This window comes from Anser anser (assembly GCF_964211835.1).
Source record: "Anser anser genome assembly, chromosome: 5".
Taxonomy (NCBI): Eukaryota; Metazoa; Chordata; class Aves; order Anseriformes; family Anatidae; genus Anser; species Anser anser.
Window position 1 is genome coordinate 36,352,889 of NC_139725.1, and position 26,901 is coordinate 36,379,789.

The 26,901-nt window shown below is 65.1% G+C and overlaps 4 protein-coding genes across 4 annotated transcripts; 2 read left to right on the forward strand and 2 right to left on the reverse strand.

Annotated features, from left to right (window-relative positions):
• Positions 1 to 3,218: 3,218 nt before the first annotated feature.
• Positions 3,219 to 7,472, forward strand: LOC310899904 (scavenger receptor cysteine-rich type 1 protein M130-like; the record flags this gene model as incomplete). The annotated part of the gene is made up of 6 exons (XM_083836968.1): positions 3,219 to 3,912; positions 3,988 to 4,302; positions 4,380 to 4,682; positions 4,783 to 5,103; positions 5,181 to 5,495; positions 5,566 to 7,472. The coding sequence occupies 6 exons, from the start codon at positions 3,219 to 3,221 to the stop codon at positions 5,892 to 5,894; spliced, it is 2,277 nt and encodes a 758-aa protein (XP_083693094.1). The 3' UTR covers positions 5,895 to 7,472.
• Positions 7,473 to 10,740: 3,268 nt separating this feature from the next.
• On the reverse strand, positions 10,741 to 14,098 carry LOC310899919 (scavenger receptor cysteine-rich domain-containing protein SCART1-like). Its single transcript, XM_083837049.1, has 2 exons — positions 12,759 to 14,098; positions 10,741 to 12,688 (listed from the first exon to the last, which is right to left on the reverse strand). The coding sequence occupies exons 1-2, from the start codon at positions 13,732 to 13,734 to the stop codon at positions 12,360 to 12,362; spliced, it is 1,305 nt and encodes a 434-aa protein (XP_083693175.1). The 5' UTR covers positions 13,735 to 14,098; the 3' UTR covers positions 10,741 to 12,359.
• Positions 14,099 to 14,878: 780 nt separating this feature from the next.
• Positions 14,879 to 20,545, forward strand: LOC310899946 (antigen WC1.1-like; the record flags this gene model as incomplete). The annotated part of the gene is made up of 9 exons (XM_083837095.1): positions 14,879 to 14,934; positions 15,059 to 15,765; positions 15,843 to 16,145; positions 16,246 to 16,566; positions 16,644 to 16,958; positions 17,029 to 17,337; positions 17,439 to 17,780; positions 17,896 to 18,042; positions 18,120 to 20,545. The coding sequence occupies 9 exons, from the start codon at positions 14,879 to 14,881 to the stop codon at positions 18,686 to 18,688; spliced, it is 3,069 nt and encodes a 1,022-aa protein (XP_083693221.1). The 3' UTR covers positions 18,689 to 20,545.
• A 987-nt stretch (positions 20,546 to 21,532) lies between these two features.
• Positions 21,533 to 26,605, reverse strand: LOC310899895 (scavenger receptor cysteine-rich type 1 protein M130-like). The gene is made up of 10 exons (XM_083836934.1): positions 25,789 to 26,605; positions 25,399 to 25,713; positions 25,019 to 25,321; positions 24,598 to 24,918; positions 24,206 to 24,520; positions 23,827 to 24,135; positions 23,384 to 23,725; positions 23,128 to 23,274; positions 22,790 to 23,050; positions 21,533 to 22,645 (listed from the first exon to the last, which is right to left on the reverse strand). Exons 1-10 carry the CDS (start codon positions 26,504 to 26,506, stop codon positions 22,482 to 22,484), a joined length of 3,195 nt encoding a protein of 1,064 aa, XP_083693060.1. The 5' UTR covers positions 26,507 to 26,605; the 3' UTR covers positions 21,533 to 22,481.
• Positions 26,606 to 26,901: the final 296 nt, after the last annotated feature.

Consider the following 26,901-nt stretch of genomic DNA (forward strand, 5'->3'; position numbering starts at 1 on the left):
GATGAAGAGTCCCTCCCCAGCTTTCCTGTAGTCCCCTTTAAGTAGTGGAAAGCCACTGGAAGGTCTCCCCGGAGCCTTCTCTTCTTCAGGCTGAACAACCCCAACTCCCTCAGCCTGTCTGCAGAGGAGAGCTGCTCCAGCCCTTTGATCACCCTCATGGCCTCCTCTGGACCGGTCCATGTCCTTCTTGTAGTGGGGGCCTTAGAGTTGAATGCAGTACTCAAGGCGTGGCCTCAACAGGGCCAAGTACAGATGGACAATCACTTCCCTCGCCCTGCTGGCCACACCAGTTCTGATACAAGCCAGGAGGCTGTTGGCCCTCTTGTCCACCTGAGCACACCGCTGGCTCCTGTTCAGCCCCCTGCCCACCAATCCCCCCAGCTCCCTTCCTGCAGGGCAGCTTTCCAGCCTCTCTGCCTCCAGCCTGCAGCCTTGCATGGGGTTGTTGTGCCCCAAGTGCAGGACCCGGCATTGGCCTTGTTGAACCTCGTACAGTTGGCCTCGGCCCATCAGTCCAGCCTATCCAAGTCCCTCTCCAGATCCTTCCTGCCCTCAGGCACATCAGCGCTCCTGTCCACCTTGGTGTCCTCTGCCAGCTTGCTGAGGGTGCATGCGATCCCCTCGTCTGATCATTGGGGAAGATACTACAGAGAACTGGATCCAGCACTGAGCCCTGGGGATACACCACTTGTGACCAGCCTCCAACTGGATTTAGCTCCATTCACCACGACTCTCTGGGCCTGGCCTCCAGCCAGTTTTTAACCCAACCAAGTGGGTTAAAAACCCTTGAGCAGCCAGGTTCTTCAGTTGAGTGCTTCAGAAACGGTGTCAAAAGCCTTACTGAAGTCTAGGTAGAGAACATACACAGCCTTTCCCTCATCCACTGAGCGTGTCACCTTGTCGTAGAAAGAGATTGGGCTGGTGGAGCAGGACCTGCCTTTGATAAACCAGTGCTGACTGGGCCTGATCACCTGGGTGTCCTTTAAGTGTTATGTGATTGCACTCAAGGCAAGCTGCTCCATGAGCTTCCCTGGCACCAGGGTCAGACTGACGGGCATGTAGTTGCCCATATCCTCCTTCCAGCCTTTCTTGGAGTTGGGCGTCACATTTGCTAGTCGCCAGTCGACTGGGAACCTCCCCTGGTAGCCAGGACTGCTGATAAGTGATACAAAGTGGCATAAAAAAAAATTCTCTTTAGTCACCAATGATAGGACCCGTGGGAAGGAATGGTGTCAAGCTGGGGCAGGGGAGGTTTAGGCTAGAAGACGGGAAGAGGTTCTCCACCGAGAGGGTGGTCGCACACTGGAACTGGCTCCCCAGGGAAGCAGTCACTGCACCCAGCCTGTCGGAGTTTAAAAAATGTTTGGACTGTGCACTTAGTCACATGGTCTAAAATTTTGGGTAGACCTGCCAGGAGTTGGACTCTATGATCCTTCTGGGTGTCTTCCAACTCGGGATATTCTATGATTCTATGATTCTTGTTGAGCATTTCCGCCAGCTCCCTCAGTACCCTTGGGTGGATCCCATCTGGCACCATAGACTTGCATATAGCTAAGTATACCTGAGCCTTTTCCTCATCTCTGGTCAGTGTGTTTTTCTACCACATCCAATAAGGGATGGGGATTCTCTCTCATCCTTCTTTTGTTGCTTTTTGTTGTTAAGTATTTAGAGAAGCATTTTCTATTGTCCTTGGGGACAGAAGCCAGACTCAGTTCCAGCTGGCCTTTGGCCCTTCTCCTTTTTTCCCTGCATAGGCTCACGATGTCTTTGGATGATGTGCCTGAGTGGCCTGCCCCTTCTTCCAAAGGTCATAAATTTTTTAAAATGTATTTATTTATTTTTCCCTGAGCTCAAGCCCCATCTCTCTGTTCAGTTGGGCAGATCCTCTTCCCTGCTTGATCGTCTTTTGGCACATGGGGAAATGTGCCTGCTCCTGAGCCTTTAGGATTCCCTTCTCAAAGAGTGTCCATCCTTCCTTTCCCTTCAGGACTGCCTCCCAAGGGACTTTGTCAACCACTCTTCAGAGCAGGCCGAAGTCTGCCCTCCAGAGGTCCAAGGTGGCAGTTCTGCTAACCCCTCTCCTTACTTGCCCCAGAATCAAAAATTCTGAATTCCTGATCACTGGGGCCAAGATGTGATCTCCAGATGGGGAGCACTTCCCACTCTGCTTCTGAGGCTGACCTCCCCACCAGGGGGTTTGGGGCTGGGTGCCCAGCTTGCCAGCATGGCAAGGTCCTGCGGGCTGAAGCCCGGCCCGGGCCTTTCTGAGCAGCCCGGGAGCTGCAGACCCTTGGCAGAGCCTGGCCCTGCAGCCGTGGACCCAGGAGCCCCCGGTCCTCAGCGAGCTGTGCTGCCACGCGCTCCTCCTGCAGCGGGGCTGTGCCAGAAGGGCAATGCCCTGTGTCCCGGCCCTGCGTACGGGCAGGGCTTCACTTTTGAGCAGCGCCTGCACATCCGGCACACACTTCCTCCTGCCCCAGCACCGGGCTGCACACAGGGACACGGGCAGGGAGGGCTGGGCCCCTGCTCCTGGCCCCTTCTAAAGCTGGGGGCTTCTGCGCTGGCCCCGCAGCAGCTGGACCACCCTGCAACATGCTGTCCTCTGTGGCTGTCTCTGTGCCTGCTGCTCGGGTCAGGCTACCTCCACCTCCTCCTCTACCTCCCACTTTGGGGCTCCTTTCTGCCCCCACCGCAAGTAGCACATGGACTGTCCCCATCCACTGCCGAAGTACAGTCCCCAAGAAGCCGTGTAGGTACCTTGGGCTCATTCTGAGCTCCGAACCCAGTTGGTAGCATCCCCGATGCTGCATAAAGCCACGATGCTATCGCCAGCAGTGCAGGTGGCCCAGCAGCTGCATGCGGCCGGTGCCGACACCAGGTCCCCGAGTGGGGGAAACCGTCCCCCTTGTGCCCTGTGCCACCAGCCGCTGCAAGGGGCTGGAGATGTCCCTCCTGCACATGTCAGGGCCAGAACAGAGACCACATCCTCCCCGGTTAGCCCCAGGCTTCTTCCAGGTGGGTCAAGGCACCCCCCCGACAAAGTCTGGGCACTGAGGTGCTGAGAGAGGCCCTATTCTGGGGCCAATCCTGTCCTCGCGGGGACCTGCTCTCCTTGGGCACTGCCCCAACCCATACTCAGAGGGACATGGGTGCCGGACACGCTGGCTCCCCTTGGGGACATCTGAGTACTGAGCCCCAGTGGGGGGGTGGGGGGGTGCATGACGCCAGAAGCGGAGCCGAGTCTCATATTTGGGCACAGAGCAGGTTATTGGAGGCTGGGCCCCGGCAGGCAGCAGATAACCCTCCTGATAGCGGCTCACAAGGTGCCTCCGCCGCCCCCATTGGCTCCTGCCAGCGGGGGCTGCCTATATATCCCCCTCCCCGCCGCGGGGCTGCGTCTGGCACTGGGGGCAGGATGGTGCCTGCCAGAGCACTGGGGCTGCTCCTCTGCGTGCAGCTCTGCGGGGGTGAGTGGTGGGGCTGGCCGTGGGGCAGGGAGCAGCCGTGGGGCAGTGGGCAAGCGGTGGGGCAGGGAGCAGCCGTGGGGCAGGCACCCCGCGGGCTCAGCAAGGTCCTTGGGGTTGCCCGCAGGCAGCGGGGAGCTGCGGCTGGTGGATGGCGGCGGGCGCTGCGCCGGCCGGGTGGAGGTGAAGCACGAGGGCGAGTGGGGCTCCGTCTGCAGCTACGACTTCGACTGGGACCACCGCGGCGCCGGCGTGGTGTGCCGGCAGCTGCGCTGCGGTGAGGTGGCCCGGGCATCCCCGTATGCCCTGTTTGGGCAGGGCAAGGGACGCATCTGGCTGCATCCAATCTTCTGCCTTGGGACAGAAGCCACCTTGGAGGAATGCCCTCACTTTGGCTGGGGCCAGCATTTCTGCGGCCACGAGTGGGATGTGGGGGTGACCTGCACAGGTGAGGAGGGGTGGTGGTGCTGGGGATACCGTGCTGGGACCCCCAGGACTGGACTGAGGCTGGTGCCCAGTACAGAGGCGGTGGAGCTGCGTCTGGCGGCTGGCAGGGGACCCTGTGAAGGGAGAGTGGAGGTGAAGCTGTGGGGACGCTGGGGCACGGTGGCAGACAATGCCTGGGACATGGAGGACGCCGAGGTGGTGTGCCAGCAGATGGGCTGCGGCTCGGCTCTTGGTGCCTACCACAGCTCCCTCTTTGGCCAAGCAGAAGGTTCTATCAGCTTGGGCTTTGTTGACTGCCATGGGGCTGAGAAGGCCCTCTGGGACTGCAAGATTCAAGGCTGGGGACCCTACAATGGCCCTCATGACTATGACACTGCTGTAGTCTGCCAAGGTGAGTGCTGGGGACATGTGGTGCTGCAGGGAGCCCCCTCGTCCGCATCCGCCCCAGGAGCCCTCCTCTCCCGGCAGGGTTCTCCCGTCTGACTGGAGGGGACGGCGCCTGCTCGGGGCGGCTGGAGGTGCGGCAGGGCCGCGCCTGGGCCACCGTCTGCCACGGCCACGTGGACCTCAAGGCCGCCCAGGTGGTCTGCAGGGAGCTGGGCTGCGGCATGGAAGTGGCCGTCCCCGGTGCCGGCCATTTTGGGGCAGCAACGGGGCAGCTCTGGGACGGCGCCTTTGAGTGCAACGGCAGCGAGCCACTCCTCGCCAACTGCGCCCGGCAGCCGACCCACGGCCAGTCCTGTGCTGGCCCCGCTTCTATCGTCTGCTCACGTAAGTGCTGGAGCTGGGGGGCTGGGGTGGACCCTTGCAGAGTGATGTGCCCAGTGGGTCCCTGTTGTGCTGCCTCCCAAGCACCCTCTCTCTGCTGCAGCCTACACCGGTTTCCGTTTGGCGGATGGCGGCTCGGGCTGCGCCGGGCGGGTGGAGGTGGAGGAGCAGGGGACATGGGGAGCCCTGTGTGCCACCACCTGGGACCTGCCCAACGCCCACGTCCTGTGCCGCCACCTGGGCTGCGGCCCCGCCGCCTCCCTGCCCCCAGGAGGCCATTTTGGGACGGGCACGGCGACGGGGCCGCTGCGGCGCGATGCCCTGAGCTGCAGCGGGAGCGAGCGGCACCCGGGCGAGTGCCCCGTGGCGGTGCTGGGGGAGCCCGCCTGCCCCCCTGGCCATGCCGCCGCCGTCAACTGCTCAGGTGGGTGCAGGGGACGCGGGCACCCGTGGCAGGCGGGGAGCAGTGCCCGTCCCCACGGCATGGCCGGGCTCTTGCAGGCACCGCTGAGCCCCTGCGGCTGCTGGACGGGGAGAGCCGGTGCGACGGGCGGCTGGAGGTGGCCACAAGCCCCGGGGACTGGGCCCGTGTGACTGCGGGGCTGTGGGATGACCGAGCTGCCTCCGTGGCGTGCCGGCAGCTGGGCTGCGGTGTGCCAGAGAAGGTCTACGCTGTGCCGGCCACCAGCTTGGGCCCTGTGGAGCTGCAGGAGCTGCGGTGTGCTGGCACCGAGGAGCGCCTGGCGCAGTGCAACGCCTCAGGGCCTGCCGCAGCGCCCAGCCACAGCCCCACAGAGGCGGCCGTTGCCTGCTCAGGTGAGTGCGCCGGGAAGGGCCGCGGGTGCCCAGCGGGTGCCCCCAGCCCCATCCTGGCCCTCCCGTGCAGGCAGCCGGCGGCTGAGGCTGGCGGGCGGCCCCGGGCGCTGCGCCGGCAGGGTGGAGGTGTACAGCGAGGGCACCTGGGGCACCGTCTGCCAGGACGCCTGGGACCTGCCACATGCCGACGTCGTGTGCCGCCAGCTGGGGTGTGGACGGGCCCTGGAGGCGCCCGGCTCTGAGCGCTTCGGGCCCGGCGTGGGGACGCTGTGGCCGGGTGCCGGGGGCTGCTCGGGGACGGAGGCGGCTCTCTGGGACTGCCCAGCCCCAGCACGGCGTGGCTGCCGCCGGGGCGGTGGTGCCGGTGCCGTGTGCTCAGGTGAGCACTGTGATCCCTGAGCTGGGGAGCAGTCCCCACTGCCCGTGGGGTGCGCGCTGCCCCGTGAGATGCTGTGACCCCGCTGTCCCCTGTTGTTGCAGGGCTGCTGCGTCTGGCGGGGGGCAGCAGGAGCTGCAGCGGGCACCTGGAGGTGCTGCACGAGGGGACGTGGGGCCGCGTGTGCGCCAACGACACCAGCCCCGCCACAGCTGACGCTGTCTGCCGCCAGCTGGGCTGTGGCACCGGGGGGAGGCTGGAGGCCGTCCCTGCACAGGGCTCGGTCCCCGCCTGGCTGGGCTGGGTGCAATGCCAGGAGGGGGTCCCCTCGCTCTGGCGCTGCCCCTCGGTGCCCTGGCACCTGCAGTCCTGCGGACCTGACGGGGTCACCCACATCGCCTGTGACGAGGACACCGAGGGAACGAGCGGGGCCACCACAACTGCAGGTAGGAGCTGCCAGCACGGGGATGCTTGCACAGGTGGCTCTGCCCATGCCCACTGACCCCTGCCCCTGCTGCCATGCAGATCCCGGCCTCACGCTGCCCCTGGCCATCCCTGCAGGTGTCACCAGCAGCGTTGCCCCACTGACAGCAGTGTCAGGGAGCGTGCCCGTGCCCACGGTCCTGTGCGTGCTCCTGGGAACGCTGCTGGGCCTGGCCCTGGCAGCCCTGGCTGTGCAGGCACACCGCACATGGGTGCAACGCCGAGGTGGGCACTGCCTTGGGGGTTCTCCTGGGATCATGGAGGACAGAGGGGGATGCCGATGCAATGCTACTGCCTTTCAGGCCCCATCAGAGCCACGGATCCCGGCTCTGAGGCCGTGTATGAAGAACTGGATTACAGCCTGATGCCCGAGTACCAGGAGGTGCCCAGTCACACAGGTGGGAGCACGGTCTTCCCCGGGGCCTGGGGCTGTCCCATCCCTGGACAAGCACCCAGTGCCCTCTTCTCCACTGCAGGCTCCCAGTCCAAGGGCTCAGGCATGAAGTTGCAAGATGAGAACTGGGATAGCAGTAAGGAGGAGAACAACCCGAGGGAGGTCCCAGGTAGGTGGAGGGGCACTCAGCAAAGACAGGAAGGCACAGGGGACCGAGGAGAGGGGCCGTGGCCAAGCAGTGGTGCTGGGGAGCTGAGGAAGTGTGGCCCTTGTGGCTGCGTCCTCAGCCCCGGCCCCTCCATGCCTGGTGCAGCCCCCCAGGCCCAGCCTGGGCACAGCCCCCCGGATGGCTACGACGATGCTGCGGCTGTGCCGGAGGAGGCCCCCGCTCCCCATGGCGGGGACGCCCCGGCGCACTCCCATGGGGACACGGGCTATGATGACGTTGACGGCAGCACCCTGGGGACAGCGCCGTGAGGAGAGCCTGGGGACATGGCTGCAAGAGGAGGCTCCGGCCCCAGGGATGGGTGGCCATGCCCATGGGGGGGCACCCGTCCCTGAATAGCCCTCAGCACACTGCAGAAACGGCTCCATCGGCCCACCCGCACCTGTGGCCCAACATCACGCCAGGGTCCTTGTGAAGTTTTTCTGCATGGTGTTTCCCTGCACAGCACTCTTTCTGATTAAAGTCCCCAAGTGCTTGGAACCTCACTCCCAGCACCGGCGCCTGTCTCTCTCCTGAGTCCATCGTCCGTCCTTTGGGGCCACGGGGCAGAGCTGGGCCCACAGGCACGTCCCCATGACTCTGGGCATGCAAAGGGAGGATGGGGAAGAGCCCAGGGCCTGGGCCCAGGGCCCTCCTTTGGCCCCAGAGCTGCACGCTCTCCCCAACAGGAGAACAGGCTGAGGGAAGGGCACGGTGCATCCCAAGGATGCTTCCCCTGCCCCAGCCTGCCACCTCCCAGTGCACAGCGAGGGGATCGCATGTACCCTCAGCAAGCTGGCAAAGGACACCAAGGTGGGCAGGAGTGTTGATGTGCCTGAGGGCAGGAAGGCCTGCAGAGGGACCTGGATAGGCTGGACCGATGGGCCAAGGCCAGCTGTTCGAGGTTCAACAAGGCCAAGTGCCGCATCCTGCACTTGGGGCACAACAACCCCATGCAAGGCTGCAGGCTGGGGGCAGAGAGGCTGGAAAGCTGCCTGGCGGGAAGGGAGCTGGGGGGATTGGTGGGCAGGGGGCTGACCAGGAGCCAGCGGTGTGCTGAGGTGGCCAAGAGGGCCAACAGCATCCTGGCTTGTATCAGAAATAGCATGGCCAGCAGGGCAAGGGAAATGATTGTCCCCCTGTACTCAGCCCTGTTGAGGCTACACTTTGAGTACTGTGTTAAACTCTAGGGCCCCCACTACAAGAAGGACATGGACCTACTAGAACAGAATTTTCTTATTATTGCACTGCAAGTAGTTTCTGAAAACAAAATCTGTCCCAGCAAAATAGGCAACAGCATTCGCCTGTCCCTCTCCTTCCCGGACCAGACAGCAACCTGCTAAACCTCAGGATACGCGGTGGTTAAGAAGCTAGTAGTGAGCTGTTCCTTTATGGGTTTTGCTTCTTCCTTTTCTCAGATGATGGTTATGATTGGTAATTTCCAGCACAGCTGCTTGAGTTGGCGCAGGTTGCTGTCGTTTAACCCAGCAGGCAGCTGAGTACCACAGAGCCCTTCACTGGCTCCCCTCCCCTGCCCAAGTGGGATGGGGCAGAGAACTCAGAAAAAAAAAAAAAAAAAAAGGTTAAACTCATGGGTTACTGTCATGAGACACTTAAATAGAACAGCAAGTGAAGGGAAAATAATAATGATGATAGCAGTAAATAAATAAGTATATAGATTTGAAACAAGTGGTGCACAGTGCAATTGCTCAATATGCTCTGACCGAAGCCCAGCCTGTCCCCAGGCAGCAGTCCCCCCCAGCACACCCCCTCCGTCTTTATTGTTCAGCATGATGCCATATAGGATGCAGTGTCCCTTTGGCCAGTTTGGCTCACCCAATGTGTTTGGGAGAAGAGCCGGACCCCCACCTCCCTACAGCCTCCTTTAAGGTATTTCAAGAGCATGATAAGGTCACCCCTGAGCCTCCTTTTCTCCAGGCCTTTTTCAGCGGCTCTCAGCAACTCCTCATAAGACTTGTTCTCTAGACACTTCAACAGCTTTGCTGCCCTTCTTTGGACACACTCCAGCACCTGCCTGTCCTTGTAGTGAGAGGGACAAAAGTGAACACAGTTTTGGAGTTCCAGCCTCTCCAGGGCTGAGCAGAGAGGAACAATCACTTCCCTTGCTCTCTTGGCCATACCAGTTCTCATACAAGCCAATACGCTGTTGGCCATCTCACTTTGGAGATGTCACAGCGCTGCCTGAAGCCGAGCTGTTTCTGAGGATCTCCCGTCAGCTTGGAGGAGCACGAGTTTGTCACTGCCTGGATTTGATCCTCCACCATTTGCCACAAGTGGCAGAGCACCGAGGTTCTTCTTGCTGCTGTGCAGCACTCAGCGCATTCTTGCCAGTGGGTGCAAAGCTAAGCATGGCTACAATGACTCTACGCTGCGCGCCGTTGTTTCTGCTGGTCCCCACATCCAAGGAGGCTGCAGTTCCCTCGCAAACAAAGGAGAGGGAAGGCTTCTGGCCGTGAGCCTGGCCGAGGCCCCGGCAGGCTGTAGCTCCATCCCGCGCAACACAGGAGTGCCTCAGCCCCCTGCGCCAGGGAGCTGAGGAGAGGTCTTTTTGGCTCAGCCTCTCCGTGCCCATCAGGAGGCCCCAGGGCCGGGCTCCCCGGCGGTGCGCGGCGTGCCCCCTGGGCCTGCTGGTGCCGCTGGGTGCCCCCGTCCTGCTGCTGGGCCAGGCCCGGGCACAGCACCTGCCTGCTGATTGGATGCTCACGGGGTACCCGGCTGTGGCCCCTCCGTGCCGGCTGGCCGTGCCCTGGGCGGGTGGTGCTGGGGGTGCTGGGGCAGGGGAAGCGTCCCTCTGACGTGACGTGCCCTTCCCTCTGCCTGTTCATGCGGCCTAAACCACATGAAGTTTAACAAGAGCAAGTGCCGGGTCCTGCACCTGGGACGGGGCAACCCTGGCTGTATGTACAGACCGGGGGACGAGATGCTGGAGAGCAGCCCCGCAGAGAGGGATCTGGGGGCTGTGGCTGACAGCAGGTTGAATATGAGCCAGCAGTGTGCCCTGGCAGCCAGGAGGGCCAACCGTATCCTGGGGTGCATCAAGCACAGCATCGCTAGTCGGTCGAGGGAAGTGATTGTCCCGCTCTGCTCTGCACTGTGCGGACTCAACTCCAGTACTGTGTGCAGTTCTGGGCACCACAGTACAGGAAGGACATTAAACTGTTGGAGAGCGTCCAGAGGAGGACGACACAGATGGTGAAGGGCCTAGAGGGGAAGACGTATGAGGAGCGACTGAGGTCACTTGGTCTGTTCAGCCTGGAGAAGAGGAGGCTGAGGGGAGACCTCATCGAGGCCTACAGCTTCCTCACGTGGGGGAGTGGAGGGGCAGGCGCCGACCTATTCTCCTTAGTCACCAGTGATAGGACCCATGGGAATGGTGTCAAGCTGGGGCAGGGGAGGTTTAGGCTAGACATCAGGAAGAGGTTCTTCACTGAGAGGGTGGTTGCACACTGCAACAGGCTCCCCAGGGAAGTAGTCACTGCACCAAGCCTGTCTGAATTTAAGAAGAGATTGGACTGTGCACTTAGTCACATGGTCTAAAAATATGGGTACACTCGTGTGGTGCCAGAAACTGGACTCGATGATACTTATGGGTCCCTTCGAACTCGGGATATTCTATGATTCTGTGATTCTATGTACTCCTGGCGGGGAGAGCGTGCAGCTCTGGGGCCAAAGGAAGGCCCTGGGGCTGGGCCCTGGGCTCTTCCCAGTCCTTCCTGCGTGCCCAGAGCCATGGGGACGTGCCTGTGGCCCTGCTCTGCCCCATGGGACCAAGGGACGGACGATGGACCGGGGAGAGAGAGAGGCGCCGGTGCTGGTAGCAACGTTCCAAGCACTTGAGGGCTTTAATCAGAAGGAGTGCTGTGCAGGGAAACGCCATGCTGAAAAACTTCACAAGGACCCTGGCATGACGTTGGGCCACGGGTGCGGGCAGGCCGATGGAGCCGTTTCTGCAGCGTGCTGAGGGCTGTTCAGGGACGGGTGCCCCCCCATGGGCACGGCCACCCATCCCTGGGGCTGGAGCCCCCTCTTGCAGCCATGTCCCCAGGGTCTCCTTATGGCACTGCCCCCAGGGTGCTGACATCAACGTCGTCATAGCCCGTGTCCCCATGGGGCTGCGCTGGTGCGTCCCCGCCGTGGGGAGAGGGGGGCTCCTCCGGCACAGCTGCAGCATCGTCGTAGCCATCCGGGGGGCTGTGCCCAGGCTGGACTGGTGGGGCTGTGCTAGGCATGGAGGGGCGGGGGCTGAGGACGCAGCCGCAAGGGCCACATCCCCTCAGCTCCCCAGCACCACTGCTCAGCCATAACCCTTCTCCTTGGGTCCCCTGTGCCTTCCTGTCCCTGCCGAGTTACCCTTCCTCTACCTGGGGTTGCTCCGGGGTTGCTCTCCTCCTTGTAACCATTCCAGTTATCATTATCCAGCTTCATGCCTGAGCCCTTGGATAGGGAGCCTGTGGTGGAGAACGGGGCACTGGGTGCTAAGCCAGGGATGCGGAAAGCCCCAGGCCCCAGGGATGACCGTGCTCCCACCTGTGTGGCTGGGCACCTCCTGGTACTCGGGCATCAGGCTGTAATCCAGCTCCTCGTACACGGCTTCAGAGCCAGCGTCCTTGGCTTTCGTAGGGTCTGTAAGGAAGTACACGTTCCAACAGCATGATGCACTGTTCCCCACAGTGCCATGGAGACTCCCAAAGCGGTGCCCACCTCGGCGTTGCACCCGTGCGCGGTGTGCCTGCACAGCCAGGGCTGCCAGGGCCAGGCCCAGCAGCGTCCCCAGGAGTACGCACAGGACCGTGGGCACCGGCACACTCCCTGACACTGCTGTCAGTGGGGCAATGCTGCTGGTGACACCTGCAGGGATGGCCGGGGCAGTGTGAGGCTGGGATCCGCACGGCAGCAGGAGCAGGGGACAGTGGGCACGGGCAGAGCCACCTGTGCAAGCATGCCTCTACCGGCAGCTGCTACCTGCAGTTGTGGTGGCCCCGCTCGTTCCCTCGGTGTCCTCGTCACAGGCAATGTGGGTGACCCCATCAGGACCGCAGGACTGCAGGTGCCAGGGCGCCGAGGGGCAGTGCCAGAGCGAGGGGGCCCCCTCCTGGCATTGCACCCAGCCCAGCCAGGCGGGGACCGAGCCCTGTGCGGGGATGGCCTCCAGCCTCCCCCCGGTGCCACAGCCCAGCTGGCGGCAGACAACGGCAGCTGTTGTGGGGCTGGAGTCGCTGGCGCACACGCGGCCCCACGTCCCCTCGTGCAGCACCTCCAGGTGCCCGCTGCAGCTGCTGCTGCCCCCCGCCAGACGCAGCAGCCCTGCAACAACAGGGGACAGCGGGGTCACGGCACCTCACGGGGCAGCGCGCACCCCACGGGCAGTGGGGACTGCTCCCCAGCTCAGGGATCACAGTGCTCACCTGAGCACACGGCACCGGCACCACCGCCCCGGCGGCAGCCACGCCGTGCTGGGGCTGGGCAGTCCCAGAGAGCCGCCTCCGTCCCCGAGCAGCCCCCGGCACCCGGCCACAGCGTCCCCACGCCGGGCCTGAAGCGCTCAGAGCCGGGCGCCTCCAGGGCCCGTCCGCACCCCAGCTGGCGGCACACGACGTCGGCATGTGGCAGGTCCCAGGCGTCCTGGCAGACGGTACCCCAGGTGCCCTCGCTGTACACCTCCACCCTGCCGGCGCAGCGCCCGGGGCCGCCCGCCAGCCTCAGCCGCCGGCTGCCTGCACGGGAGGGCCAGGATGGGGCTGGGGGCACCCGCTGGGCACCCGCGGCCCTTCCCAGCGCACTCACCTGAGCAGGCAACGGCCGCCTCTGTGGGGCTGTGGCTGGGCGCTGCGGCAGGCCCCGAGGTGTTGCACTGTGCCAGGCGCTCCTCGGTGCCAGCACACCGCAGCTCCTGCAGCTCCACAGGGCCCAAGCTGGCGGCCGGCACAGCGTAGACCTTCTCTGGCACACCGCAGCCCAGCTGCCGGCACGCCACGGAGGCAGCTCGGTCATCCCATGGCCCCGCAGTCACACGGGCCCAGTCCCCGGGGCTTGTGGCCACCTCCAGCCGCCCGTCGCACCGGCTCTCCCCGTCCAGCAGCCGCAGGGGATCAGCGGCGCCTGCAAGAGCCCGGCCATGCCGTGGGGACTGGCACTGCTCCCCGCCTGCCACGGGTGCCCGCGTCCCCTGCACCCACCTGAGCAGTTGACGGCGGCGGCATGGCCAGGGGGGCAGGCGGGCTCCCCCAGCACCGCCACGGGGCACTCGCCCGGGTGCCGCTCGCTCCCGCTGCAGCTCAGGGCATCGCGCCGCAGCGACCCCGTCGCCGTGCCCGTCCCAAAATGGCCTCCTGGGGGCAGGGAGGCGGCGGGGCCGCAGCCCAGGTGGCGGCACAGGACGTGGGCGTCGGGCAGGTCCCAGGTGGTGGCACAGAGGGGTCCCCATGTCCCCTGCTCCTCCACCTCCACCCGCCCGGCGCAGCCCGAGCCGCCATCCGCCAAACGGAAACCGGTGTAGGCTGCAGCAGAGAGAGGGTGCTTGGGAGGCAGCACAACAGGGACCCACTGGGCACATCACTCTGCAAGGGTCCACCCCAGCCCCCCAGCTCCAGCACTTACGTGAGCAGACGATAGAAGCGGGGCCAGCACAGGACTGGCCGTGGGTCGGCCGCCGGGCGCAGTTGGCGAGGAGTGGCTCGCTGCCGTTGCACTCAAAGGCGCCATCCCAGAGCGGCCCCGTTGCTGCCCCAAAATGGCCGGCACCGGGGACGGCCACTGCCATGCCGCAGCCCAGCTCCCTGCAGACCACCTGGGCGGCCTTGAGGTCCACGTGGCCGTGGCAGACGGTGGCCCAGGCGCGGCCCTGCCGCACCTCCAGCCGCCCCGAGCAGGCGCCGTCCCCTCCAGTCAGAAGGGAGAACCCTGCCAGGAGAGGAGGGCTCCTTAGGGGAATGCAGACAATGGGCCTCCCTGCAGCACCACATGTCCCCACACAGGGACACGGGCAGGGAGGGCTGGGCCCCTGCTCCTGGCCCCTTCTAAAGCTGGGGGCTTCTGCGCTGGCCCCGCAGCAGCTGGACCACCCTGCAACATGCTGTCCTCTGTGGCTGTCTCTGTGCCTGCTGCTCGGATCAGGCTACCTCCACCTCCTCCTCCACCTCCTCCTCTACCTCCCACTTTGGGGCTCCTTTCTGCCCCCACCGCAAGTAGCACATGGACTGTCCCCATCCACTGCCAAAGTACAGTCCCCAAGAAGCCATGTAGGTACCTTGGGCTCATTCTGAGCTCCGAACCCAGTTGGTAGCATCCCCGATGCTGCACAAAGCCACGATGCTATCGCCAGCAGTGCAGGTGGCCCAGCAGCTGCGTGGGGTCGGTGCCGACACCAGGTCCCCGAGTGGGGGAAACCGTCCCCCTTGTGCCCTGTGCCACCAGCCGCTGCAAGGGGCTGGAGATGTCCCTCCTGCACATGTCAGGGCCAGAACAGAGACCACATCCTCCCCGGTTACCCCCAGGCTTCTTCCAGGTGGGTCAAGGCACCCCCCCGACAAAGTCTGGGCACTGAGGTGCTGAGAGAGGCCCTATTCTGGGGCCAATCCAGTCCCCGCGGGGACCTGCTCTCCTTGGGCACTGCCCCAACCCATACTCAGAGGGACATGGGTGCCGGACAGGCTGGCTCCCGTTGGGGACATCTGAGTGCTGAGCCCCAGTGGGGGGGTGGGGCGGTGGTTGACGCCAGAAGCGGAGCCGAGTCTCATATTTGGGCACAGAGCAGGTTATTGGAGGCTGGGCCCCGGCAGGCAGCAGATAACCCTCCTGATAGCGGCTCACAAGGTGCCTCCGCCGCCCCCATTGGCTCCTGCCAGCGGGGGCTGCCTATATATCCCCCTCCCCGCCGCGGGGCTGCGTCTGGCACTGGGGGCAGGATGGTGCCTGCCAGAGCACTGGGGCTGCTCCTCTGCGTGCAGCTCTGCAGGGGTGAGTGGTGGGGCTGGCCGTGGGGCAGGGGCTGGCCGTGGGGCAGTGGGCAAGCGGTGGGGCAGGGAGCGGCCGTGGGGCAGGCACCCCGCGGGCTCAGCAAGGTCCCTGGGGTTGCCCGCAGGCAGCGGGGAGCTGCGGCTGGTGGATGGCGGCGGGCGCTGCGCCGGCCGGGTGGAGGTGAAGCACGAGGGCGAGTGGGGCTCCGTCTGCAGCTACGACTTCGACTGGGACCACCGCGGCGCCGGCGTGGTGTGCCGGCAGCTGCGCTGCGGTGCGGTGGCCCGGGCATCCCCGTACGCCCCGTTTGGGCAGGGCAAGGGACGCATCTGGCTGCACCCCTTCTTCTGCCGTGGCTCTGAGACCACCTTGCAGGACTGCCCTCACTTTGGCTGGGGCAAGCACTTCTGTGGCCACGAGTGGGACGTGGGCGTGACCTGCACAGGTGAGGAGGGGTGGTGGTACTGGGGATGCCGTGCTGGGACCCCCAGGACTGGACTGAGGCTGGTGCCTGGTACAGAGGCGCTGGAGCTGCGTCTGGCGGCTGGCAGGGGACCCTGTGAGGGGAGAGTGGAGGTGAAGCTGCGGGGACGCTGGGGCACGGTGGCGGACAATGCCTGGGACATGGAGGACGCCGAGGTGGTGTGCCAGCAGATGGGCTGCGGCTCGGCCACTAGCGCCTACTACAGCTCCCGCTTTGGCCAAACAGAAGGTTCTATCAGCTTGGGCTTTGTTGACTGCCATGGGGCTGAGAAGGCCCTCTGGGACTGCAAGATTCAAGGCTGGGGACCCTACAATGGCCGTCATGACTTTGACACTGCTGTAGTCTGCCAAGGTGAGTGCTGGGGACATGCGGTGCTGCAGGGAGCCCCATTGTCTGCATTCCCCTAAGGAGCCCTCCTCTCCCGGCAGGGTTCTCCCGTCTGACTGGAGGGGACGGCGCCTGCTCGGGGCGGCTGGAGGTGCGGCAGGGCCGCGCCTGGGCCACCGTCTGCCACGGCCACGTGGACCTCAAGGCCGCCCAGGTGGTCTGCAGGGAGCTGGGCTGCGGCATGGCAGTGGCCGTCCCCGGTGCCGGCCATTTTGGGGCAGCAACGGGGCCGCTCTGGGACGGCGCCTTTGAGTGCAACGGCAGCGAGCCACTCCTCGCCAACTGCGCCCGGCGGCCGACCCACGGCCAGTCCTGTGCTGGCCCCGCTGCTATCGTCTGCTCACGTAAGTGCTGGGGCTGGGGGGCTGGGGTGGACCCTTGCAGAGTGATGTGCCCAGTGGGTCCCTGCTCTGCTGCCCCCCCAGCACCCTCTCTCTGCTGCAGCCTACACCGGTTTCCGTTTGGCGGATGGCGGCTCGGGCTGCGCCGGGCGGGTGGAGGTGGAGGAGCAGGGGACATGGGGACCCCTCTGTGCCACCGCCTGGGACCTGCCCGACGCCCACATCCTGTGCCGCCACCTGGGCTGCGGCCCCGCCGCCTCCCTGCCCCCAGGAGGCCATTTTGGGACGGGCACGGCGACGGGGCCGCTGCGGCGCGATGCCCTGAGCTGCAGCGGGAGCGAGCGGCACCCGGGCGAGTGCCCCGTGGCGGTGCTGGGGGAGCCCGCCTGCCCCCCTGGCCATGCCGCCGCCGTCAACTGCTCAGGTGGGTGCAGGGGACGCGGGCACCCGTGGCAGGCGGGGAGCAGTGCCAGTCCCCACGGCATGGCCGGGCTCTTGCAGGCGCCGCTGAGCCCCTGCGGCTGCTGGACGGGGAGAGCCGGTGCGACGGGCGGCTGGAGGTGGCCACAAGCCCCGGGCACTGGGCCCATGTGACTGCGGGGCCGTGGGATGACCGAGCTGCCTCCGTGGCGTGCCGGCAGCTGGGCTGCGGTGTGCCAGAGAAGGTCTACGCTGTGCCGGCCGCCAGCTTGGGCCCTGTGGAGCTGCAGGAGCTGCGGTGTGCTGGCACCGAGGAGCGCCTGGCACAGTGCAACACCTCGGGGCCTGCCGCAGCGCCCAGCCACAGCCCCACAGAGGCGGCCGTTGCCTGCTCAGGTGAGTGCGCTGGGAAGGGCCGCGGGTGCCCAGCGGGTGCCCCCAGCCCCATCCTGGCCCTCCCGTGCAGGCAGCCGGCGGCTGAGGCTGGCGGGCGGCCCCGGGCGCTGCGCCGGCAGGGTGGAGGTGTACAGCGAGGGCACCTGGGGCACCGTCTGCCAGGACGCCTGGGACCTGCCACATGCCGATGTCGTGTGCCGCCAGCTGGGGTGCGGACGGGCCCTGGAGGCGCCCGGCTCTGAGCGCTTCGGGCCCGGCGTGGGGACGCTGTGGCCGGGTGCCGGGGGCTGCTCGGGGACGGAGGCGGCTCTCTGGGACTGCCCAGCCCCAGCACGGCGTGGCTGCCGCCGGGGCGGTGGTGCCGGTGCCGTGTGCTCAGGTGAGCACTGTGATCCCTGAGCTGGGGAGCAGTCCCCACTGCCCGTGGGGTGCGCGCTTCTCTGTGAGGTGCCGTGACCCCGCTGTCCCCTGTTGTTGTAGGGCTGCTGCGTCTGGCGGGGGGCAGCAGGAGCTGCAGTGGGCACCTGGAGGTGCTGCGCGAGGGGACGTGGGGCCGCGTGTGCGCCAACGACACCAGCCCCGCCACAGCTGCCGTTGTCTGCCGCCAGCTGGGCTGTGGCACCGGGGGGAGGCTGGAGGCCGTCCCTGCACAGGGCTCGGTCCCTGCCTGGCTGGGCTGGGTGCAGTGCCAGGAGGGGGTCCCCTCGCTCTGGCGCTGCCCCTCGGCGCCCTGGCACCTGCAGTCCTGCGGTCTTGCCGGGGTCACCCACATCGCCTGTGACGAGGACACCGAGGGAACGAGCGGGGCCACCACAACTGCAGGTAGGAGCTGCCAGCACAGGGATGCTTGCACAGGTGGCTCTGCCCGTGCCCACTGACCCCTGCTCCTGCTGCCGTGCGGATCCCGGCCTCACGCTGCCCCTGGCCATCCCTGCAGGTGTCACCAGCAGCGTTGCCCCACTGACAGCAGTGTCGGGGAGCGTGCCCGTGCCCACGGTCCTGTGCGTGCTCCTGGGAACGCTGCTGGGCCTGGCCCTGGCAGCCCTGGCTGTGCAGGCACACCGCACACGGGTGCAACGCCGAGGTGGGCACTGCCTTGGGGGTTCCCCTGGGATCATGGAGGACAGAGGGGGATGCCGATGCAATGCTACTGCCTTTCAGGCCCCATAAGAGCCATGGATCCCGGCTCTGAGGCCGTGTACGAGGAGCTGGATTACAGCCTGATGCCCGAGTACCAGGAGGTGCCCAGTCACACAGGTGGGAGCACGGTCTTCCCCGGGGCCTGGGGCTGTCCCATCCCTGGACAAGCACCCAGTGCCCTCTTCTCCACTGCAGGCTCCCAGTCCAAGGGCTCAGGCATGAAGTTGCAAGATGAGAACTGGGATAGCAATAAGGAGGAGCACAACCCGAGGGAGGTCCCAGGTAGGGGAAGGGGCACTCAGCAAAGACAGGAAGGCACAGGGGACCGAGGAGAGGGGCCGTGGCCAAGCAGTGGTGCTGGGGAGCTGAGGAAGTGTGGCCCTTGCGGCTGCGTCCTCAGCCCCGGCCCCTCCATGCCTGGTGCAGCCCCCCAGGCCCAGCCTGGGCACAGCCCCCCGGATGGCTACGACGATGCTGCGGCTGTGCCGGAGGAGGCCCCCTCTCCCCATGGCGGGGACGCCCCGGCGCACTCCCACGGGGACACGGGCTATGATGACGTTGACGTCAGCACCCTGGGGACAGCGCCGTGAGGAGACCCTGGGGACACATCTGCAAGAGGGGGCTCCAGGGAGGGGTGGCCATGCCCATGGGGGGGCACCCGTCCCTGAACAGCCCTCAGCACACTGCAGAAACGGCTCCATCGGCCCACCCGCAGCCGTGGCCCAACGTCACACCAGGGTCCTTGTGAAGTTTTTCAGCATGGCCTTTCCCTGCACAGTGCTCTTCCCGATTAAAGCCCTCAAGTGCTTGGAACGTTGCTACCAGCACCGGCGCCTCTCTCTCTCCCCGGTCCATCGTCCGTCCCTTGGTCCCATGGGGCAGAGCAGGGCCACAGGCACGTCCCCATGGCTCTGGGCACGCAGGAAGGACTGGGAAGAGCCCAGGGCCCAGCCCCAGGGCCTTCCTTTGGCCCCAGAGCTGCACGCTCTCCCCTCCAGGAGTACATAGAATCACAGAATCATAGAATATCCCGAGTTCGAAGGGACCCATAAGTATCATCGAGTCCAGTTTCTGGCACCACACGAGTGTACCCATATTTTTAGACCATGTGACTAAGTGCACAGTCCAAACGCTTCTTAAACTCCAAGAGGCTTGGTGCAGTGACTACTTCCCTGGGGAGCCTGTTGCAGTGTGCAACCACCCTCTCAGTGAAGAACCTCTTCCTGATGTCTAGCCTAAACCTCCCCTGCCCCAGCTTGACACCATTCCCATGGGTCCTATCACTGGTGACTAAGGAGAATAGGTCGGCGCCTGCCCCTCCACTCCCCCACGTGAGGAAGCTGTAGGCCTCGATGAGGTCTCCCCTCAGCCTCCTCTTCTCCAGGCTGAACAGACCAAGTGACCTCAGTCGCTCCTCATACGTCTTCCCCTCTAGGCCCTTCACCATCTGTGTCGTCCTCCTCTGGACGCTCTCCAACAGTTTAATGTCCTTCCTGTACTGTGGTGCCCAGAACTGCACACAGTACTGGAGTTGAGTCCGCACAGTGCAGAGCAGAGCGGGACAATCACTTCCCTCGACCGACTAGCGATGCTGTGCTTGATGCACCCCAGGATACGGTTGGCCCTCCTGGCTGCCAGGGCACACTGCTGGCTCATATTCAACCTGCTGTCAGCCACAGCCCCCAGATCCCTCTCTGCGGGGCTGCTCTCCAGCATCTCGTCCCCCGGTCTGTACATACAGCCAGGGTTGCCCCGTCCCAGGTGCAGGACCCGGCACTTGCTCTTGTTAAACTTCATGTGGTTTAGGCCGCATGAACAGGCAGAGGGAAGGGCACGTCACGTCAGAGGGACGCTTCCCCTGCCCCAGCACCCCCAGCACCACCCGCCCAGGGCACGGCCAGCCGGCACGGAGGGGCCACAGCCGGGTACCCCGTGAGCATCCAATCAGCAGGCAGGTGCTGTGCCCGGGCCTGGCCCAGCAGCAGGACGGGGGCACCCAGCGGCACCAGCAGGCCCAGGGGGCACGCCGCGCACCGCCGGGGAGCCCGGCCCTGGGGCCTCCTGATGGGCACGGAGAGGCTGAGCCAAAAAGACCTCTCCTCAGCTCCCTGGCGCAGGGGGCTGAGGCACTCCTGTGTTGCGCGGGATGGAGCTACAGCCTGCCGGGGCCTCGGCCAGGCTCACGGCCAGAAGCCTTCCCTCTCCTTTGTTTGCGAGGGAACTGCAGCCTCCTTGGATGTGGGGACCAGCAGAAACAACGGCGCGCAGCGTAGAGTCATTGTAGCCATGCTTAGCTTTGCACCCACTGGCAAGAATGCGCTGAGTGCTGCACAGCAGCAAGAAGAACCTCGGTGCTCTGCCACTTGTGGCAAATGGTGGAGGATCAAATCCAGGCAGTGACAAACTCGTGCTCCTCCAAGCTGACGGGAGATCCTCAGAAACAGCTCGGCTTCAGGCAGCGCTGTGACATCTCCAAAGTGAGATGGCCAACAGCGTATTGGCTTGTATGAGAACTGGTATGGCCAAGAGAGCAAGGGAAGTGATTGTTCCTCTCTGCTCAGCCCTGGAGAGGCTGGAACTCCAAAACTGTGTTCACTTTTGTCCCTCTCACTACAAGGACAGGCAGGTGCTGGAGTGTGTCCAAAGAAGGGCAGCAAAGCTGTTGAAGTGTCTAGAGAACAAGTCTTATGAGGAGTTGCTGAGAGCCGCTGAAAAAGGCCTGGAGAAAAGGAGGCTCAGGGGTGACCTTATCATGCTCTTGAAATACCTTAAAGGAGGCTGTAGGGAGGTGGGGGTCCGGCTCTTCTCCCAAACACATTGGGTGAGCCAAACTGGCCAAAGGGACACTGCATCCTATATGGCATCATGCTGAACAATAAAGACGGAGGGGGTGTGCTGGGGGGGACTGCTGCCTGGGGACAGGCTGGGCTTCGGTCAGAGCATATTGAGCAATTGCACTGTGCACCACTTGTTTCAAATCTATATACTTATTTATTTACTGCTATCATCATTATTATTTTCCCTTCACTTGCTGTTCTATTTAAGTGTCTCATGACAGTAACCCATGAGTTTAACCTTTTTTTTTTTTTTTTTTCTGAGTTCTCTGCCCCATCCCACTTGGGCAGGGGAGGGGAGCCAGTGAAGGGCTCTGTGGTACTCAGCTGCCTGCTGGGTTAAACGACAGCAACCTGCGCCAACTCAAGCAGCTGTGCTGGAAATTACCAATCACAACCATCATCTGAGAAAAGGAAGAAGCAAAACCCATAAAGGAACAGCTCACTACTAGCTTCTTAACCACCACGTATCCTGAGGTTTAGCAGGTTGCTGTCTGGTCCAGGAAGGAGAGGGACAGGCGAATGCTGTTGCCTATTTTGCTGGGACAGGTTTTGTTTTCAGAAACTACTTGCAGTGCACTAATAAGAAAATTCTGTTCTAATAGGTCCATGTCCTTCTTGTAGTGGGGGCCCTAGAGTTTAACACAGTACTCAAAGTGTAGCCTCAACAGGGCTGAGTACAGGGGGACAATCATTTCCCTTGCCCTGCTGGCCATGCTATTTCTGATACAAGCCAGGATGCTGTTGGCCCTCTTGGCCACCTCAGCACACCGCTGGCTCCTGGTCAGCCCCCTGCCCACCAATCCCCCCAGCTCCCTTCCCGCCAGGCAGCTTTCCAGCCTCTCTGCCCCCAGCCTGCAGCCTTGCATGGGGTTGTTGTGCCCCAAGTGCAGGACGCGGCACTTGGCCTTGTTGAACCTCGTACAGTTGGCCTCGGCCCATCGGTCCAGCCTATCCAGGTCCCTCTGCAGAGCCTTCCTGCCCTCAGGCACATCAACTCTCCTGTCCACCTTGGTGTCCTCTGTCAGCTTGCTGAGGGTGCATTCGATCCCCTCGCTGTGCACTGAGAGGTGGCAGGCTGGGGCAGGAGAAGCGTCCTTGGGATGCACCGTGCCCTTCCCTCAGCCTGTTCTCCTGTTGGAGAGAACATACAGCTCTGGGGCCAAAGGAAGGCCCTGGGGCCAGGCCCTGGGCTCTTCCCCATCCTTCCTGCATGCCCAGAGCCATGGGGACGTGCCTGTGGGCCCAGCTCTGCCCCGTGGCCCCGAGGGATGGATAATGGACTCAGGAGAGAGACACGCGCCAGTGCTGGGAGTGAGGTTCCAAGCACTTGGGGACTTTAATCGGAAAGAGCGCTGCGCAGGGAAAGGCCATGCAGAAAAACTTCACAAGGACCCTGGCGTGACGTTGGGCCACGGCTGCGGGTGGGCCGATGGAGCCGTTTCTGCAGTGTGCTGAGGGCTGTGCAGGGATGGGTGCCCCCCCATGGGCAGGGCCACCCGTCCCTGGGGCCAGAGCCCCCTCTTGCAGCCATGTCCCCAGGCTCTCCTCACGGCGCTGTCCCCAGCGTGCTGACGTCAACGTCATCATAGCCCGTGTCCCCGTGGGAGTGCGCCGGGGCGTCCCCGCCATGGGGAGAGGGGGGCTCCTCCGGCACAGCCGCAGCATCGTCGTAGCCATCCGGGGGGCTGTGCCTGGACTGGGCTGGGGGGGCTGTGCCAGGCAGGGAGGGGCCGGGGCTGAGGACGCAGCCGCAAGGGCCACACTTCCTCAGCTCCCCAGCACCACTGCTTGGCCACGGCCCCTCTCCTCAGTCCCCTGTGCCTTCCTGTCTTTGCTGAGTGCCCCTTCCCCTACCTGGGACCTCCCTCGGGTTGTGCTCCTCCTTATTGCTATCCCAGTTCTCATCTTGCAACTTCATGCCTGAGCCCTTGGACTGGGAGCCTGCAGTGGAGAAGAGGGCACTGGGTGCTCGGCCAGGGATGGGACAGCCCCAGGCCCCGGGGAAGACCGTGCTCCCACCTGTGTGACTGGGCACCTCCTGGTACTCGGGCATCAGGCTGTAATCCAGCTCCTCGTACACGGCCTCAGAGCCGGGATCCGTGGCTCTGATGGGGCCTGAAAGGCAGTAGCATTGCATCGGCATCCCCCTCTGTCCTCCATGATCCCAGGGGAACCCCCAAGGCAGTGCCCACCTCGGCGTTGCACCCGTGTGCGGTGTGCCTGCACAGCCAGGGCTGCCAGGGCCAGGCCCAGCAGCGTTCCCAGGAGCACGCACAGGACCGTGGGCACGGGCACGCTCCCCGACACTGCTGTCAGTGGGGCAACGCTGCTGGTGACACCTGCAGGGATGGCCAGGGGCAGTGTGAGGCTGGGATCCGCATGGCAGCGGGGGCAGGGGTCAGTGGGCACGAGCCACCTGTGTAAGCACCCTGTGCTGGCAGCTGCTACCTGCAGTTGTGGTGGCCCCGCTCGTTCCCTCGGTGTCCTCGTCACAGGCGATGTGGGTGACCCCGGCAGGACCGCAGGACTGCAGGTGCCAGGGCGCCGAGGGGCAGCGCCAGAGCGAGGGGACCCCCTCCTGGCATTGCACCCAGCCCAGCCAGGCGGGGACCAAGCCCTGTGCGGGGACGGCCTCCAGCCTCCCCCCGGTGCCACAGCCCAGCTGGCGGCAGACAACGGCAGCTGTGGTGGGGCTGGTGTCGTTGGCGCACACGCGGCCCCACGTCCCCTCGTGCAGCACCTCCAGGTGCCCACTGCAGCTCCTGCTGCCCCCCGCCAGACGCAGCAGCCCTGCAACAACAGGGGGCAGCGGGGTCACGGCACCTCGTGGGGCAGCGCGCACCCCACGGGCAGTGGGGACTGCTCCCCAGCTCAGGGATCACAGTGCTCACCTGAGCACACGGCACCGGCACCACCGCCCCGGCGGCAGCCACGCCGTGCTGGGGCTGGGCAGTCCCAGAGAGCCGCCTCCGTCCCCGAGCAGCCCCCGGCACCCGGCCACAGCGTCCCCACGCCGGGCCCGAAGCGCTCAGAGCCGGGCGCCTCCAGGGCCCGTCCGCACCCCAGCTGGCGGCACACGACGTCGGCATGTGGCAGGTCCCAGGCGTCCTGGCAGACGGTGCCCCAGGTGCCCTCGCTGTACACCTCCACCCTGCCGGCGCAGCGCCTGGGGCCGCCCGCCAGCCTCAGCCGCCGGCTGCCTGCACGGGAGGGCCAGGATGGGGCTGGGAGCACCCGCTGGGCACCCGCGGCCCTTCCCGGCGCACTCACCTGAGCAGGCAACGGCCGCCTCTGTGGGGCTGTGGCTGGGCGCTGCGGCAGGCCCCGAGGCGTTGCACTGTGCCAGGCGCTCCTCGGTGCCAGCACACCGCAGCTCCTGCAGCTCCACAGAGCCCAAGCTGGCAACCGGCACAGCGTAGACCTTCTCTGGCACACCGCAGCTCAGCTGCCGGCACGCCACGGAGGCAGCTCGGTCATCCCACGGCCCCGCAGTCACATGGGCCCAGTGCCCAGGGCTTGTGGCCACCTCCAGCCGCCCGTCGCACCGGCTCTCCCCGTCCAGCAGCCGCAGGAGCTCAGCGTTGCCTGCAAGAGCCCGGCCATGCCGTGGGGACGGGCACTGCTCCCCGCCTGCCACGGGTGCCCGCGTCCCCTGCACCCACCTGAGCAGTTGACAGCGGCGGCATGGCCAGGGGGGCAGGCGGGCTCCCCCAGCACCGCCACGGGGCACTCGCCCGGGTGCCGCTCGCTCCCGCTGCAGCTCAGGGCATCGCGCCGCAGCGGCCCCGTCGCCGTGCCCGTCCCAAAATGGCCTCCTGGGGGCAGGGAGGCGGCGGGGCCGCAGCCCAGGTGGCGGCACAGGACGTGGGCGTCGGGCAGGTCCCAGGCGGTGGCACACAGGGCTCCCCATGTCCCCTGCTCCTCCACCTCCACCCGCCCGGCGCAGCCCGAGCCGCCATCCGCCAAACGGAAACCGGTGTAGGCTGCAGCAGAGAGAGGGTGCTGGGGGAGCAGCAGAGCAGGGACCCACTGGGCACATCACTCTGCAAGGGTCCACCCCAGCCCCCCAGCCCCAGCACTTACGTGAGCAGACGATAGCAGCGGGGCCAGCACAGGACTGGCCGTGGGTCGGCCGCCGGGCGCAGTTGGCGAGGAGTGGCTCGCTGCCGTTGCACTCAAAGGCGCCGTCCCAGAGCGGCCCCGTTGCTGCCCCAAAATGGCCGGCACCGGGGACGGCCACTGCCATGCCGCAGCCCAGCTCCCTGCAGACCACCTGGGCGGCCTTGAGGTCCACGTGGCCGTGGCAGACGGTGGCCCAGGCGTGGCCCTGCCGCACCTCCAGCCGCCCCGAGCAGGCGCCGTCCCCTCCAGTCAGACGGGAGAACCCTGCCGGGAGAGGAGGGCTCCTGGGGCGGTTGCTGACAATGGGGCTCCCTGCAGCACCGCATGTCCCCAGCACTCACCTTGGCAGACCACAGTGTTCTCGTATTTAATTGGGGTGGTATAGGGTCCCCAACCCCGAATCTTGCAGTCCCAGAGGGCCTTCTCATTCCCGTCACAGTTGATAAAGACTAAGTTGACGGGACCATCTCCTTGACCAAATTGGGAACGTTGGGAGGCGCCAGCGGCCGAGCCGCAGCCCAGTTGCTGGCACACCACCTCGGCGTCCTCCATATCCCACTCGTCATCTGCCACCGTGCCCCAGCGTCCCCGCAGCTTCACCTCCACTCTCCCCTCACAGGGTCCCCTGCCAGCCGCCAGACGCAGCTCCACCGCCTCTGTACCGGGCACCAGCCTCAGTCCAGTCCTCGGGGTCCCAGCACAGAATCCCCAGTATCACCACCCCGCCTCACCTGTGCAGGTCACGCCCACGTCCCACTCGTGGCCACAGAAGTGCTGGCCCCAGCCAAAGTGGAAGCAGTCATGTAGGTTTGCTTCAGTACCACTGCACAAGATTGGGTGAAGCCAGATGCGTCCCTTACCCTGCCCAAACGGGGCGTACGGGGATGCCCGGGCCACCGCACCGCAGCCCAGCTGCCGGCACACCACGCCAGCGCCGCGGTGGTCCCAGTCGAAGTCGTAGCTGCAGACGGAGCCCCACTCGCCCTCGTGCTTCACCTCCACCCGGCCGGCGCAGCGCCCGCCGCCATCCACCAGCCGCAGCTCCCCGCTGCCTGCGGGCAACCCCAGGGACCTTGCTGAGCCCGCAGGGTGCCTGCCCCACGGCTGCTCCCTGCCCCACCGCTTGCCCACTGCCCCACGGCCAGCCCCTGCCCCACGGCCAGCCCCACCACTCACCCCCGCAGAGCTGCACGCAGAGGAGCAGCCCCAGTGCTCTGGCAGGCACCATCCTGCCCCCAGTGCCAGACGCAGCCCCGCGGCGGGGAGGGGGATATATAGGCAGCCCCCGCTGGCAGGAGCCAATGGGGGCGGCGGAGGCACCTTGTGAGCCGCTATCAGGAGGGTTATCTGCTGCCTGCCGGGGCCCAGCCTCCAATAACCTGCTCCGTGCCCAAATATGAGACTCGGCTCCGCTTCTGGCGTCATGCACCCACCCCCCCTGTGCCCCATGGGGGTTCAGCACCCAAATGTCCCCGAGGTGAGCCAGCCTGCCTGGCACCCGTGTCCCCCTGAGCTGGGGTTGGGGCTGTGCCCAAGGAGAGCAGTTCGCCAGGGTGACAGGCTTATCCCCAGAATGGGGTCCTCCCTCAGCACCTCAGTGCCCAGACTTTGTCAGAGGGGTGGCTTGACCCACCTGGAACAAGCCTGGGGGTCACTGGGGAGAATCTGTTCCCCGTGCTGGCCTTGACACGTGCAGGAGGGACATCTCCAGCCCCTTGCAGCGGCCGGTGGCACAGGGCACAAGGGAGACGGTTTCCCCTGCTTAGGGACCCGGCTTCAGCACCGACCGCACGCAGCTGCTGGGCCACCTGCACTGCTGGCGATAGCATCGTGGCTTTGTGCAG

What these genes read in the sequence shown, in the direction of transcription:
- LOC310899919 (XM_083837049.1), bottom strand. Translation starts at nt 13,734, where the DNA reads ATGGCAGTGGCCGTCCCCGGTGCCGGCCATTTTGGGGCAGCAACGGGG. An exon ending in GGCGGCCGTTGCCTGCTCAG is followed by an intron (nt 12,689 to 12,758) that starts GTGAGTGCGCTG and finishes CCTCCCGTGCAG; the next exon opens with GCAGCCGGCGGCTGAGGCTG.
- LOC310899895 (XM_083836934.1), bottom strand. Translation starts at nt 26,506, where the DNA reads ATGGGGCACAGGGGGGGTGGGTGCATGACGCCAGAAGCGGAGCCGAGT. An exon ending in TGCCGGTGCCGTGTGCTCAG is followed by an intron (nt 23,726 to 23,826) that starts GTGAGCACTGTG and finishes CTGTTGTTGCAG; the next exon opens with GGCTGCTGCGTCTGGCGGGG. An exon ending in CAACCCGAGGGAGGTCCCAG is followed by an intron (nt 22,646 to 22,789) that starts GTAGGGGAAGGG and finishes TGCCTGGCACAG; the next exon opens with CCCCCCCAGCCCAGTCCAGG.